This window comes from Crocuta crocuta, unplaced genomic scaffold (assembly GCF_008692635.1).
Source record: "Crocuta crocuta isolate KB4526 unplaced genomic scaffold, BGI_CrCroc_1.0 scaffold515, whole genome shotgun sequence".
NCBI classification, from domain to species: Eukaryota; Metazoa; Chordata; class Mammalia; order Carnivora; family Hyaenidae; genus Crocuta; species Crocuta crocuta.
In genome coordinates, this window is record NW_027528633.1 from 410962 (window position 1) to 427924 (window position 16963).

The 16963-nt window shown below is 39.5% G+C and overlaps 1 protein-coding gene across 5 annotated transcripts in view; it reads right to left on the reverse strand.

Moving 5' to 3' along the window:
- Positions 1-7224, reverse strand: part of LOC144224273 (exocyst complex component 2-like) — a 126488-nt gene extending 119264 nt beyond the window's left edge. For all 5 annotated transcript variants that reach the window (XR_013333000.1, XM_077755181.1, XM_077755179.1 and 2 more), the window contains exon 1: positions 7087-7224. Coding sequence is in view for 4 of the 5 variants with exons in the window: in XM_077755181.1 (XP_077611307.1) it covers positions 7087-7222 (136 nt within the window). In the remaining variant the exon portion in view is untranslated. The remainder of the gene's footprint in view (positions 1-7086) is intronic.
- Positions 7225-16963: the final 9739 nt, after the last annotated feature.

Here is a 16963-nt window from a genome sequence, read left to right on the forward strand (position 1 = left end):
TATCACTTAATGTCACACAGCCAGGAGAATCTTAATTTTCTATAAAAAATTTATCCAGAGGCCACAAACCATTACTATTCATATCAGTGGCTTAAACTAGCTCAATTTTATAGCTGAGAAGATATGAAGGTAATAGAGAAAAAGCTTTGAGTACCTTAAATAAATATTATAAAGGGAGGACCTTAATAAACTCTGAATCACTAAATCATCTACTGGATGAAGTAGAAACCAAAAATCCCTTATAGCCTGGCATTGTCATTCCCACACTCTTTGCTCTCTTGTGACTCCTCACTGAGGTTATTTCCTAGGATCCACCATAACATAACAATTGCCAGCAATCACAGCCTCTGAAGTAGTGACAGGACCACGCCCCTTTAGGGAGAACACTTCCTGAATTGCTCTTTTCCAAAAGACACCCTTTAAAGGGGTGAGCTAATGAGAAAGACCTCTGTCCTAACCATAAGGAATTCTGTGATTGGTGTTGTTTGTCTTCAGGATGCACTAAAGGGATCTAACTGCTTATTATGAGAAGCTCCAAGTCTGGGGTGAGGAAGGAGGTGGAAAGACAGCCCTCCTCTGCATCACTTACAATCCAGTTATGTTTCTCAGTAACAACCGGAGTTTCAATGGAGATAGATATGAGCAACTGTTCATGAAGACTGAAGCTTAGTGACCACGTCTTGTTGTAGTAATCATGGAACATGCAGGAAAACTGGGATGGCTGTGTCATTTTCCTATTCTCACTAATAAAAACATCACAAGTAATTTTATAACCTTAAACAAATGCCAAATAATTTAAGAACAATGTCAGTGCTAACAATTATGTTCAATATATGCTAAACATTGGAGAAAATATTAAACTTAACTAAATTCACTTAAACTTGGCAATGCCACATAGAACTGTTGATGTGCTGGATATACTTTACATTCACATTTTAAATCAAAGGCAATTGTTCAAAATTTAGGGAGTGCATAAAGCTACCATATCAGAATTCACAGAAGACAAGAAAATGAGTGCTAAAAGGCTTATTTTAATTCAACAAATATGAATATCTAATGCGTACTACCTAAAAAAAGGTTAACAAGAATAATGGAAACTAGATTACATGAATAACCCTTCTATTAAAAAAAAACTAGAATAATCACTGCAAAACCATGTAGCAGATACCTGAAAGATAACAAACTTGAGTGACCTACAGATTTGGTTAAGACTTTATACAAATAAACTACCCATCTTTGTTTACTTAACAGACATTTACAGAGCATCTTCTGTTGTGTAGAGACTCTGCTAAAACACTGGGAGTGTGGATATGAAAAAGTAAGCCACTGTGCTAAGGAATCCCAGCACAGCAGATGATGACAGTTCCTATGTACAAGAGGGACAGAAAACTGCTTCAGGAGTAGGAGGAATGAGGGAGACCAACCCAGCCTGGAGGTGTGCAAGGAGGTGGGAAGGAAAGCTTCCCAGAGAGGGCAGTGCCTAATTATCAGGAAAGAGCAGGAGTGGAGAAGACTTTCAGAACTGAAATGGTTCTGACTGCCGGTTGCCTAGAAAAGGCATGTGTGAGAGGTACAGGGAAGGAGCATGAGGGAGGTAATTGATAGCCATAAATGAAGTGTTAAGCAATGTCTAGCAAGTTTAGGTTTTAGCTTGAGGGAGAATAGGTCACCCTATTCTCATTTATATCATAGAAAGATGAGTTTTTCAAAAAGGCAGAGGTGAACGAGAAACAGGCGAGATTGGGTGCTGGTACCAAAAAGAGAACCCTACAGTATCCTCACAAGAAAAATGATGAGGGGCAGAACTCAGAAATGGAAATAAGGGGACTCGTAACTAATTGTTTTCTTGAACAAGATGGAGAGGGGAGTCTTGGCTGAGGTCTTCATCATTTCCCCAGTGAGTGGAGGTCCAGCAGCAGAAAGAGCTGATCTGGAGATGATGAGAAAGCAAAGGTGATGGTTTTGCTTTTGGACTTCCTAAGTTGAAGAGGTCTCTGGAATGTTCCAATGGACATGTCTACTAGGAAAGTTGACAGAAAGACCTTGAGCTCAGAGTAGAGAGATTAGACTATAGATGTAGATGCTGGAGGCACCAGTCAGTATGATTTCATCTACATTATGGTGGTTGAAATTGCTCAGAGATAGTCTGAGGACAGTCTGGCAAGAAGAGAGAAAGATAGAGTCCTGGGGATACTAGCAGTGCTATGCAAAGGAAGAGAAGCCAATCCACAAAGGAAACTGAGGGCTGTCAACTAGTAGTGGGATCAGAGATGCCACAGAAAGTCTCAGGAAGGGAGTTCAACAATGGGAGTACTTCAGAAACATGGAATATGAAGAGTGTTTGCGTCAGATTCCCAACTATAGCCGACCCTTGAATAATGCAGAGTTTGGGGTGCTGACTCCTACACAAGTGAAAATCCACATATACCCCTGATTTTCAAAAAGTTAATTACTAATAGCCTACTGTTGACCAGAAGCCCTACCAATAACATAGTCAATTAACACGTATTTTGTATATTCTGTGTATTATACACTATATTCTTACAATAAAGTAAGTTAGAAAAATGAAAATGTTATTAAGGAAATAAGGAAGAGGAAATACATTTACAGTGCTGTGCTGTGTTAAAAAAAAAATCCATTTTGGAGCACCTGGTAGCTTAGTTGGTTGAGCGTCTGACTTCAGCTCAGGTCATGATTTCGTAGTTCATGGGTTCGAGCCCCGCATCAGGCTGTGCTGACAGCTCAGAGTCTGGAGCCTGCTCAGACTCTGTGTCTCCCTCTCTCTCTGCCCCACCTCTAATTGCACTGTTTCTCCAAAATAAATAAACGTTAAAAAAAAAATCCAAGTATGAGTGCAACTGCACAGTTCAAACCTATGTGTTCAAGGGTCAGCTGTATAGCATCAGGGGTAGCTTCAGTGAGAACAGGCTCAATTGGGGGGCAGGGTATAGGCAGACTTCAGGGGATGAGAGATGAAGTGATACAAGAACACAGATAGTCCTAGCATGGAATCTTTGAGGGAAGACAGATAACTTTTTAAAAGCTGGGTTGTAAAGAGAAGAGTGATAGGGATTGTGATTTACGGCTCGAGTGACCACAGCTGCTAGTTTAGTGCTTAATGTCCTAGCCCTACCCCGCCAGATTCTCAAGAGATTATAAATAATTTGGTTATCTTAAGATTGTTAAATTTAGGAAATTAATACCACAAGTAGTAAATGGTAATTATATGCAAGTCACTTAGAGGTTATGAGGACACAAATTAACTAAAGCCATCTGTCTGGAAGACACTTAAAAACTTAGGGAGTACATGCCTGTGTGCATGTGTGTGTGTATGTGTTTGCACATGCATGGCCTGCCTATAAAAACTCCTTTATTTCTGAATACCTGGAATTGCTAAATTATTTCCACAAAAGTTTGGTGTGGCAAGGCTCAGGCTTTTCTTTTCCCATGAGATAATTCATATATGTATTCACAAGTGGAGGCGTCCCAAATGAGAAAGGAAACATGGTCACCAGATGCCATCCCTCTCAGCAGTCTTAGACAGAAGGTGAAGGCAGCCCAGCCAAGGGAGAAGCAGGAATCAGGCTGGTCCACAATACTTGGCAATTTTTGTCTAGTTCTTCCAAGACTGGGGAGAAATGGCAAAGCAGTGACATTTAGTTCACCAGCAGTGGTCTAGGAACAGTGAGGGCAATATCTGAGTATTGTGCACTGTTACCCTGAGTAGAAAAGAGATTTTATGGAAAAATGCTTCCAATATCTATCCGTTGGAATTCTGAAACTTTCAGTCACTACTCTATAAAAATACTTAAATAATTTGAAGTCTGTAAACGTGAAAAGAATCTTCTCACATCTTTGTTTAAAAATTCCTCCATGTAGAAACGGGCACCCTCCTACACTGTTGGTGGGAATGTAAACTGGTGCAGCCCCTCTGGAAAACAGTGTGGAGGTTCCTCAGGAAACTAACAATAGAACTCCCCTATGACCCAGCAATAGCACTGCTAGGAATTTACCCAAGGNAGAAAACATTAAAAAAATAAAAATTCCTCCAAAATGGGAGAATAAAAAGCAGATACAAAAATATATATATTATGTACAGATACTAATGAGTTATAAGAGAAGTTAAAGGGTGTAATAGAGGTTCAGGAAAAAAGAGTCCTGTTGGGGTTGACAGAGGAAGACTCCCCAGAAAAAGCACTCCTTTCAGAGATGGGCCCTGAAGCATGCAAAGGACAGCCAAGGAAGTGATGACCGGGCAGTGAAGACACTAGCAGAGGCACTTGTGGGAGCTACAAAGAGGTCATCCAAGCAGTCACTGAACAAGTATTTACTGACCGGACATTATGTACCAAGCAGTATTTTAGCCACTGGGTACAAAATTCAAGAGGTAAAATTTTGTTTGTGAATTTGCAAATTTGTGATGAATTCTTCTGGTAGGATTTTGCACTTGATTTGAATAAGAATACCACATTATCACTCCTCATCTAACTATTCATATGTGTCCCTGCAGAAATGCTTGCTGGGAATGTAACATAATATATGGCACATGCACAGTCTTTCTAAAACCCCAAAATACTGAAATTTCAAAATCTGGGCCCAAGAGTTCTGAGGGGATTATATATGAAAAGTTCCAGAGGCTATTGACTGATGATCTTGAGAATAATTTGTTGTTAAAAGTCATGTGTGTTCAATTAAAGTGGTAATAAACCCACTAACTATGACCTCATAGATTTGGCTGTAATAAGTTCAACTAGTATAAAGGCCAGTGCTGGAACGACATCTACAGCATTCTCCCTTGTAATTATTTTACAAATAAAATATGAGTAGTTTTCACAGGTTAAATTTAAAACATCACACTTATTGCTCATTGGCTACATCATTTCTTCAGGTTGGATGGCTGGTATGGTGATATTTAAGAACTGAATGATAAAATGGACTCAGTTCTATGGAGATAAGGGAGAATTAATGCCTAAAAAGAGGGAAAACAGTCTTGAAGGGGTAGAAAGGATCTGGAAATAAAAAGATATGGACAACAAAAAGGCTCACTGTGCAAAAGGGCAGGTAGAGAGAAGCTGTGGGGTGTTCTCATAGGTGATGGGCCAAGCAACCAGGGCACCAGTCAGGGGGGCCTGCCCTGCACTGTTTTGCATATTTTGCTGTAAGTATAATGGGAAGATATTGCAAGGATTGTAAAATATGAACAGAATCTGAGTTAAACTTTAAAAGGATATTATTTGGAGGCACCTGGGTGGCTTAGTCAGTTAGGCGTCTGACTCTTGATTTCGGCTCAGGTCATGACCTCACAGTACATGGGTTTGAGCCCCATATCAGGCTCTACAGTAACAGTTAAGGGTCTGCTAGGGATTCTCTCTTCCTCTCTTTCTACCCCTTCCTCACTCATACGTCTCTCTCTCTGAAGATAAATACACTTAAAAAAAAAAAAAAAGAATTATAAAAGGATATATTTGGATATGAACTATAATCCAGTTTAGACACAGTAAAGTATGTGCATAGAAAAGTAAGAGTTTAAGGAAAAAAGATTAATCATGGCCAGCTGTAGGTAGAAGGACTCATATGACTATAATGGCTGTGATTTCAGAAAATAAAATTCTTGTAGTCACATAAAATATCTGTTTTTAATATTTGTTTATTTTTGAGAGAGAGCACGCAAGCAGGGGAGGAGCAGAGAGAGAAAGAGAGAGAGAGACGGAGACAGAGAATCCAAAGCAGGCTCCAGGCTCCAAGCTGTCAGCACAGAGCCAGATGCAGGGCTGCAACTCACGAGCTGAGAGATCACGACTTAAGCCAAAGTCAGACGCCCAACTGGCTGAGCCACCCAGGCGCCCCAAATATCTTTAATTTAATGATTATGGTTTTTAGTTTTGACTTCTAGCATCACAATATTGTTACCACCTAATATGAACACACAGAATAAAAATCTAAAGGTTGTTTAAAGATTAAACAATTTAATTGCCATCTAAGAAATGTGCTATACAATAAAAAAGGGGGGGGTTAGAGCAATGGGGTAAAAGAATGAAAATTAACACAAGCCTCTAAACAATTCACTGTTCTATCTACATATATACATCCAAACAGAATCTATGCCTAATGTCAACATGAACATTTCTATGTAAAACTACTTCTATAAAAAAAGGTTAACAGGGAGCCTGGTTTTATGTATTTCACATTATTTCATAATCCACATAATCCGCACATAATCCTACTTATTTGACCCATCAAGAAGTTGGATTCAGCAAGCAAGTTATTTTTAAAATATATATTATGAAGTGATTTCATTTGATGTCACAGAAATAATACTGGAACTAGGTAATTATCCTTCTGTGGTTCAATTTTCTTTGTTAAATTACTATAATGATCATACTCCTACACATTTTTCCTCTATCCTTCACCTTTTCAGCATTGACAATTAGGTCATATATAGAAGTGAGCAGATTTCTTAAATGTTTGGATGATAGTCACAAAGTCATTGTATACAACTGTCACTCATAACATATCTTTGCAATAAAGCTACATCCAGGGAAAAAGGGATGCATTACTTAAAATGATTGAATACTATATATAAGGTGTAATGAATTATTTTCTGGAATTTAAAAATAAGTTTAAGGCTTCAATATTAATAATATAAAGTGCACTAATATTCAAACTATCAAAAATGGATTTAAGCTCATAAAAAGTTAAAATCAAACTAATCCCTCAGTAAATATGAGAAAAAATGTGAATACAAAAGAAAAGCATTTTAACAATATACTAACTGAGGGTGCCTGGGTGGCTAAGTTGGCTAAGTGGCTGACTCTTGCTTTCAGCTCAGGTTATGATCTCACACCTTGTGGGTTTGGGACCCGCATCAGGCTCCACACTGTCATTATGGATCCTCTTTGGGATTCTCGCTCTCTCCCTCTGTCTCTGCCCCTCCTCGGGAATTGCGCGCGCTCTCTCTCTCTCTCTCAAAATAAATGAACTTAAAAAAAAAAAAGAATATACTGATTGATAAATTTGTTTCCATATTTATTACTCTATATGTACTGGACTACATTTAGAGAACTTCAGTAACTTGAAACCATTTACCTGTTGGTGGCAGGCAGTCTTTCCAATCAAAATAGCCTGCGTAAATTCCAGGTTCTAAGGAGCCAACGATAGGATCTGCTTTTAACTCAATGTAATTTTCAAAGAGCCTTTGGTCTAATTCTTTCAATGAGGCCATGCTAACCTATAAACACATAATAAAGAAAAACTGTGAGTTGTCTATTTGAAAAAGTAAATTAATATAAATACTTCAATATATTTTAAAAATACTTACATATTTTCCCCTAAAAATCATAATTTTTATTTATTTTCAGTAATAAAGACCACAGGTATTTAACAAGAATTAATCCCCACATACGGACTACACACAGAGAGCTCAGCCTACATGACTGCAAGTTCCTGCTGGTAGTGGGAACAGAACAGGGTAAAGGAAGATAGCCTCAGTCCTGCAAGTCTGTGCCTGGTCTCACTGGCACTCAAGAGGCCAAGAAGTTGTGGAGCAGGTAAGTAGAGTCCTAAAATTGAGAGTAAAGTGTCTGTGAGCCCAGGGGCCTCTGCAGTGGACTATTGGGGAAATGTCTGCTTCTCCTTCTACACCACAAAGTCTGGCAGCTATAAACAGAGATATCTGTCAAGAAGTGAAATTCAGATGTAGAAAAGACAAGCAACAACTTGAACTTAGAAAAATAATGAAAACCTTTAAGGAAATTAGTGTACAATACAACACAAGACTTCATGGAGATAATGCACATGATTTCACAAAAGCTAACAACAGAGTAGATTAACTGGAGCAACCAATGGTCACTACTGAGACTGAAATTAAGTGTAATACATATTTCAAAGCACTGAATAAAAATATAAAGGGGTGGAAATTACGAAGGAAGAGACCTGAAAGATAGATCCAAGAACTCTTATATGCAAAGAAACAGAAATTCAAGTAGAATAGTATGAGTGGTCACAGAAAAGATAATAATTAAACAAGCAATAGTGGGGCGGAGTTAAGAAGGCGGAATAATAAAAGGGCCCTGGGTTTGTCTTGCCCCTCGAACACAGCTAGAACAACATCAAACCATTTTGGACAACTAGGAAATCGATTTGAGAATTAACAGAAAAATCTGCCTACTTTGAGGGACAAAAAAGGGCAAGTATGTGGTGTGGAGAGGCAGACTGGGGGAGAGAAGAGCTGCAGTGAAGCAGAGGGGAGGGAGAGGAATGGAGAGAGAGGGGAAGAGCGCAGTGTGTCATCTTTGCTCAAGAAAGTACTCCCCGTGAAAGCAGCTAGAGAGAAAAGGCAAATACATGCACAGGGGACTGCACAAGAAAACTGTCCCCCAATACCAATAGAGAAAAAAGGAGAGGGTTTCAATACCACAAGTTTTTTTTAATAAACAGTGGAGTACAGAGTCTAGCAGTGTGTGAGTGAGTCAGAGGTCAGTGCCTAGCAGTGTTCCACTAAGAAAGTAGCGCAGAGTCCCAGGAGCAGGCAGCATAGTCTGAGATCCTCTGGGTGGCACAGGTAGAAGCACTTCCTCTGCTTACAGTGCATTTGGTAGAGGTGATAAGGCCTCTATGCGGCAAAAGACTTGGCGGGCACCATCAAGCTTCTACATTCACCCATATAAGAACAAAGATGCTGGCTGAGGGCAGCAAACCCTGGCCCCAGCTGTGTGTGCAATTTACCATAAGGTCTGAGCTGCTGCTGCTGCTGCTGCTGCTGCTGCACAGATGCATGACCATCATGATCATTTCCTGGTCTCAGTGCAGGGAGACCCTCCCCCAGAGGATCATTGTGAGTCCAAACCTCAGGGTTTTCTTAAGCGCGGGGTTTTGAAACAGCCATGTCTGTGGTAAAGCTCTGGAAGGAGGTACCAACTGGTAGGTGAACAACTTTGGGGTAGGCGGGGAGCTGACAGAAGCAGGAAACACAAGAGAAGTGATCCTTTGTCAGTGAGAATAGGTGTTTCCTGCTGTGGAGACTAGAGAACAGGCAGAACCATTTTCACCATTAGCCCAACAGGGACAGGCTCCAGTGAGCTAAACAGCACCACCAAACAGAATGTAGCCATTACACCAAAGCCACACTCCCAGGCCTTCCAGGCACAGCTCCACTGCAGCAAGCTGACCTGAGAATCTGAGCGGCAGAACCCTTCTCCCCAAGAGGACCAGCACAAATCTCTTCATGTGCTCAGTCGACTATACATAGAGTGCTGAAAATTTCAGCGCTAGGAGAAACTGGATCTAGATTCACTTGGGTTCCTTTTTGTTTGTTTGCTTGTGTTTCGCTTCTGCTTTTGTTGTTTTTTTCTTTTGTTTTTCTTGGATACAGAAAATTTTATTTTATTTTATTGTACTGTATTTTATTGTATTTTATATATCCAATTTATTTCGACTTTCAATTTTTAAATTTATTGTCTTTTCCTCTTTTTTCTTTTTAAAATTTTTTTAAATATTTGTTAATTTTTGAAAGAGAGAGACAGAGTGCAAGCGGAAGAGGGGCAGAGAGAGAGGGGGAGACAGAAATGGAAGCAGGATCCAGGCTCTGAGCTGTGAGCACAGAGCCCGATACAGGGCTTGAACTCAAGAGCTGTGAGATCATGATCTGAGTTGAAGTAGGATGCTTAACAGACTGAGCCACCCAGGCACCTAGTTTTCCGCTTTTTTCTTATACCTATATTCTATCAAGCTTCTCTTAACAAGCAGACCAAAACACACCTAGGATCTAGCTTCTTTATTTGAATTTTTAAAGATGTTTAAAATTTTATTTCATTCTATTATTATTTTTTTTATTATTGTTTTTCTTCCTTTAAAATGACAAGACAGAGGAATTCAACTCAAATGAAAGAACAGGACAAATGACAGCCAGGGATTTTATCAATGCAGATGTCTAAACTAAAATTTAAAATCACAACTATGAGGCACCTGGGTGGCTCAATCAGTTAAGAGTCTGATTCTTGGTTTTGGTTCAGGTCATGATCTCATGGTTTTTGAGTTTAAACCCTGTGTCAGGTTATGTGCTGCTGGTGTGAAAAGCCTGCTTGGGATTCTCTCCCTCTGGCCCTCCCTGCTAGCACTCATTCTCTCTCTCAAAATAAATGAAAAATAAAAACATGATTATAAGGATACTAGCTAGGCTTGAAAAAAGCATAGAAGACCCCAGAGAATCACTTTCTGAAAAGATATAAGGACTAAAATCTAGTCAGGCCAAAATTAAAAATGCTATCACTGAGATGTAACCCAAAAAGAGGCCATAAAAGCGAGAATGGCCAAGGCAAAGATGCGAATTAGTGATAAAGAACACAAAATTATGGAAAATAATGAAGCTGAAAAGAGGAGGGAAAAGAAGGTCAGGGATCACAAAGACAGGCTTAGGAACTCAGTGATTTATTAAAACCTAATAACATTCATATCATAGGAGTCTCAGAAGATGAAGAGAGAGAAAAAGGAGTAGAAGGTTTATGTGAGCAAATTATAGCTGAAAACTTCCCTAATTTGGGGAAGGACCAAAACACCAAAATCCAAGAAAGACAGAGAACTCCTATCAAATTCAACAAAAGCTGGGGCACCTGGGTGGCTCAGTCGATTAAGCATCTGATTTTGGCTCAGGTCATGATCTCAAAGCTCGTGGTTTCAAGCTCCACACCAGGCTCTGCACTGACAGCTTGGAGCCTGTTTAGGATTCTCTGTCTCCCCTCTCCTCCTCCGCTTGTGCTATCTCTCTCTCTCAAAACTAAATAAGCATTTAAAAAAATTCAACAAAAGCCAGTCATCATCAAGGCATATCATAGTCAAATTCAGAAAATACAGAGAGAAGGAAAGAATCATGAAAGCAACAAGGGGGAAAAAAAAGTCCTTAACCTACAACAGAAGACAGATCAGGTTGTAGCAGACCTGTCGACAAAAATTTGGCAGTCCAGAAAGAAATGGCAGGGTATATTCTACGTGCTGAATTGGAAAAATATGCAGTGAAGAATTCTTAATTTAGCAAGGCTGTCATTCAGAATAGAAGGAGAGATAAAGAGTTTCCCAGACAAACAAACACTAAAGGAATATGTGACCACTAAACCAGGCCTGCAGGAAGTTTTAAGGGGGACTCTTTGAGTGGAGAAAAAAATAAAAGACCAAAGGTCAACAAATTTTAGAAAGGAACAGAGAGGACCACCAGAAACATCAACTATACAGGCAACACAAGGGCATTAAATTCAATCTTTCAATAATCACTACGAATATAAATAGCTTGCATTTACATAGGGTAACAGAATAGATTAAAAAACCAAGATCTATCTATATACTGCCTACAAGGGATTCATTTTTGACCTAAAGATACCTGCCGACAGAAAGTGAAGGGATTGAAAACCATTTATCATGCTAATGGACATCAAAAGAAAGCAGTAGTACCCATACTTAGACAAATCAGATTTTAAAACAAAGACTACAACCAGAGATGAAGAAGGGCATTATATCATAATTAAGGGGTCCATCCATCAGGAAGAGCTAACAAGCACAAGAATTTATGTCCCTAACGTGACAGAACCAAAATATATAAATCAATTAATAACAAACAAAAAGAAACTTATCAATAATAATACAACAATAGGAGACTTTAACAACCGAATTACAGCAATGGACAGATTATCTGAGCAGAAAATCAACAAGGAACCAATGCATTTGAATGACATACTGGACCCAATGGACCTAACAGAAATATACAGAACTTTCATCCAATAGCTGCAGAATACACATTATTTTTGAGTGCACATGGGAAATTCTCCAGAACAGATCACATACTGGGTCATAATTCAGTCCTCAACAAGTGCAAAATGATTGAGATCATATTATGCATATTTTCAGATCACAATGCTATGAAATTTAGTGCAAACCACAAGAAAAGATTTGGAAAGCCATCACATACATGGAGGTTAAAGAACAACCTACTAAAGAATGAATGGATTAACCAGGAAATTAAAGAAGAGACAAAAAGATACATGGAAGCAAATGCAAATGAAAACATGACAGTCCAAAACCTTTGGGATGCGGCAAAGGCAGTCCTAAGAGGAAAGTACATTTCAATTCAGGCCTATCTCAAGAAGAAAGGTCACAAATACATGATCTAAACTTACACCTAAAGAAGCTAGAAAAGGAACAGCAAATAAAACCTAAAGCTGGCAGAAGATAGAAAATAATAAATATTACAGCAGAAATAAATGACATAGAAACAAAGAAGAGTATAACTAAGAGCTGGTTCATTGAAAGAATTAACAAAATTGATAACCCCCTAGCCAGACATATCAAAAAGAAAAGAGAAAGGACCCAAAAAGATAAAAAGCATGAGTGAAAGAGGAGAGATCACAATGAACACCACAGATATATAAAAAAAAAAAAATTATAAGAGAATACCATAAAAAATTATATGCCGACAAATTAGGCAATCTGGAAGAAATAGACAAATTCCTAGAAACATACAAATACCACAACTGAAACAGGAATAAATAGAAAATTTGAACAGACCCAAAAGTAGCAAAGAAATTGAATCAGCTATCAAAAATCTCCCAACAAACAAGAGTCCTGAGCCAGATGGCTTCCCAGGGGAATTCTACCAGACATCTGAAGAAGAATTAATATCTATTCTTCTCAAATTATCCCCAAAAAATAGAAATAGAAGGAAAACTTCGAAGCTCATTCTACAAAGCCAGAACAACCTTGATTCTAAAATCAAAGACCCCATTTAAAAGGAGAAATTAGGTCATTACCCTTGAAGAAGATAGATGCAGAAATTCTCAACAAGATACTAAAAAATCAAATTCAACAGTACATTAAAAGAATAATTCACCATGATTAAGTATGATTCATTCCTGGGCTGCAGGACTGGTTCAGTATTCACAAATCAATCAACATGACAGATCACATTAATAAAAGAAAGAAGAACCATATGGTCCTGTCAATAGAGGCAGAAAAAGCATTTGACAAAATACACCATCCTTTTTAACAAAAACCCTCAAGAAGGTGGAGTTAGAAGGAACATACCTAAACATTATAAAGACCATGTGTGAACGACCCACAGTTAATATCATCCTCAATGGGTAAAAACTGAGAGCCTTCACCCTTAGGTGAGGAAAGAGACCAAGATGTCCACTGTCCCCATTACTATATAACGTAGTAATAGAAGTCTTAGCCTCAACAATCAGACAACAAGAAAAAAGGCATCCAAATCCGCAAGGAAGAAGTCAAACTTTCACTATTTACAGATGACATAACAGTACATGTAGAAAACCCTAAAGACTCCCCCTAAAAATTGTTAGACCTAACACACAAATTCAGCAAAGTCGCAGGATATAAAATCAACATACAGAAATCTGTTGCATTTCTATACACACCAATAACAAAGCAGCAGAAAAGAAATCAAGGAATCGATCCCATTTACAATTGCACCAAAACCAATAAGGTATCTAGGAAACACCAACTAAAGAGGTAAAAGATCTGTACTCTGAAAACTATAGAAGACTTATCAAAGAAATTGAAAAGGACACAAAAAATGGAAAAGCATTCCACGCTCATGGATTGGAAGATCAAGCACTGTTGAAATGAATATACTAGCCAAAGCAATCTACATATTTAATGTAATCCCTATCAAATACCACTAGCATTTTTCAGAGCCAGATCAAACAATCCTAAAATTTGCATGGAACCACAAAAGACCCTGAATAGCCAAAGCAATCCTGAAAAAGAAAAATAAAACTGGAGGCATCCAATTCCAGATTTCAAGCTATATTACAAAGCTGTAGTCATCAAGAAAGTATGGTACTGGCACAAAATCAGACACATAGATCAATGGAACAGAACAGAAAACCCAGAATGGGCCCACAGCTTTATGATCAACTCATCTTCGACAAAGCAGGAAAGAATAACCAAAAGAAAAAAGTCTCTTCAACAAATGGTTCTGGGAAAACAGGATGGTGCAGAAGAATGCAACTGGACCACATTCTTACACTATACTCAAAAGTAATGGGTGAGCATCCTAAATGTGAGACAAGAAACCATCAAAACCCTAGAGAAGAACATAGGCAGTAACCCCTTTGACACTGGCTGTAGCAACTTTTTACTAGACATGTCTCCTGAGAGAAGGGAAAACAAAAGCAAAATTTAAGTACTAGACTTCATCAAAAAAAAAAAAAAAAAAAGCTTCTGCACAGTGAAGGAAATAAACAACAAAACTAAAAGGCAACAGACGGAATGGGAGAAGATATTTGCAAATGACATAACAGATAAAGGGTTATTATCCAAAATCTAAAAAGAACTTATCAAACTCAACACCCAAAAAACGAATAATTCAGTTAAGAAATGGGCAGAAGACATGAATAGACACTTTCTGAAGAAGACATCCAGATGGCTAACAGACACATAAAAGGTGCTGAACATCGAAGGGGGCAACATGGTGGAGAAGTAGGGAGCTCCTTACATTGCACTCGCCCCCATATCGTGCATGGAAAAGATCTGAAGCCATAGGAAACCTTACAGAACCCAAGAGATTGGGAGAAAAAAGACGCAGAATTCACTGAGAAAGCCTTCTAACGTGAGTGAGAACTGGGGAAGATCAAATCGGGCCAGGATCGGAGACTCCAGGAACGGGGGCAATCCTCCTCTGAGGGGAGTGAGAGGGGCAAAAGAGAGAGTCTGAAACCGCTCAAGACACGGTCCCTGTCGCTGGGAAATAGAAAAACCTCCACTCGGGGCACAGAAGGACCATGCGCGCTAAATCCCTGCGCGCCACGCCCGTGCTGAACACTTCTTGGTGCTTCTGGCTGGCTAGACCCTTAGACGAGTTGCACACCTCCGCGCCATTGTGCTCCTTGCTGGCCGGACTCCTAGAGGAGCCGTGCGCACGCATACTGGGCTTCCGTGCTCCTGGCTGGCTGGAACTCTAGAGGGAAGGCGAAGAGCTTAAAAACTGGGAGATTTGCCTGCGAGTTCGTGTTTCGGGTGATGAGACAAAGAAGGACCTGGTTTCTCTCTCTCCAGTAGCCCAGCGAGTCCTGCAGGCAGACCGCTGCCTATGCTCGCCAACCCGACCCAGAGGAGAATGGAGCAGCAGTTCTGGCTCCACCCCAAGGGCTAGGCAAGAGGCTTGGAATTGCCGGGAGGGGATTGCCTGTGAGGTTGTGTCTTCGGCAATTCCAGTGGCGCGCGCAGACTGGGATTTGGAAACTAAGCCCGGCATGGGTTAAAGAGCGCAACCCACTTTGACTGCGCACCCTACCCGGGGAGTTTACACACCCAAAAAAGCGAGGTGCAGCGCTTGGTTCAAGAAGGGAATGGAGCGCTGTCACTCTTCTCCCCACAACACCCAAGGCAGAACTCCCTCCTGATGCATTGGATCACACCATGCCCATCCTTGCTCTAGAGCTGCCCTCCCCCCCTTTTTTAAAAAATTTTTAAATTTTTATTTATTTATTTATTTATTTATTTATTTATTTTCTTTTTTTCCCCCGGAACACTGACCTGATTAACTCTGGTCACCGGCTTGCTTAAACAGTCACATTTAGTCCATTCTGTAGATGTAAATTCTACACCTGCCAACCTTTTCATCTCTGTCTCTCAGGAATAATTAGACTATATAGTTTCTCTGGATAACACCAGTGTCCTTCTCTCACATATCCAACCATATTCCACCCTTTAGTTCTTTGAAAAAAGCTTCTTATCCCTCTGGCTGTTCATTCTAATTCCAATTTTGCCTCATCCCCTACTGTCTTCTCTCTCTTTTTCTATGCTCTTCAACCAGCACTACATACACCCGGCTATTTAACTGTAGCTGGGAAATCTGGTTTAATGCTTTAAACCATTCATTGTCCATCGGTTTTCTTCTTTTTTCCTTTTCTTTTCTTCTTTTTGACCTTTTTAATATATTTTTTCTATTTTCTATTATTCGCCTACCCTCCTCCGTCTTTTAACTTTTGTGTTTTCCCTCTCGGTCTGCAGGTTAATCGGATTTGTCTGTGCGTTTGTGTGCCTCTGCTCCCTGTGTGTTTGTCTGTTGTCTTCTCCAGGGCTACCTCAAGAAACAAGCCAAAGTACACATGGTGGAGAGTTCCAAATATCACTACGAGAGGGAAAATAAAATAACCAAGGTCTCAAAAAGAGAGACCAAGAGATACCATTTAAAAAAAAGAAAAAAAAAACCCCCACTCTCTGAAAGGATAGGCCCTGGACACTCAAAGAGCCTTCTTGGATAGAGCAGCATTCACAGGTGCAAAGAGCATAACAAGTCTTTAAAACTAACAAAAGCCAGAAAGCTAATTAAAATGACGAAACAAAAGAGCTCTCCTCCAAATACATTCCAAGAAAAACTGACAGCTAATGAACTGCTCAAAACAGATATAAGCAGCATAACTGAACAGGATTTTATAATAATAATCATAAAATTAATAGCTGGGCTTGAAAAAAGCATAGGGGACATCAAAGAAACTATGGCTACAAACAAGATGGAGAAAAAGAATAGGCATGATGAAGGCAAAGAAGGACAAATATCATATGTTTGCACGTATAGGAGGATTAGCAGGAACTTGACGGAGGAACAANACTTGGCAGGCCAGAAAAAAATGGCAGATCTTCAAGGTGATGACCAGAAAAAATATGCAGCCAGGAATCCCCTATCCAGAAAGCCTGTAATTCAGAATAGAAGGAGAGATAAAAGTCTTTCCAAATAACAGAAATTGAAAGAATCTGTCACCACTAAGCCAGCCCTACAAAAAATCCTGAGGGGGACGCTCTGAAGGAAATGTTGCAAGGAACANAGAACTTCCCCGACCTGGAGAGGGAAGAAGTAGAAGCTGAAATTCAAGAGGCACAGACATCTCCCCTCAGACATAACATGAATCGATCATCTGCACGACATTTCATAGTGAAACTGGCAAAATATAAGGACAAA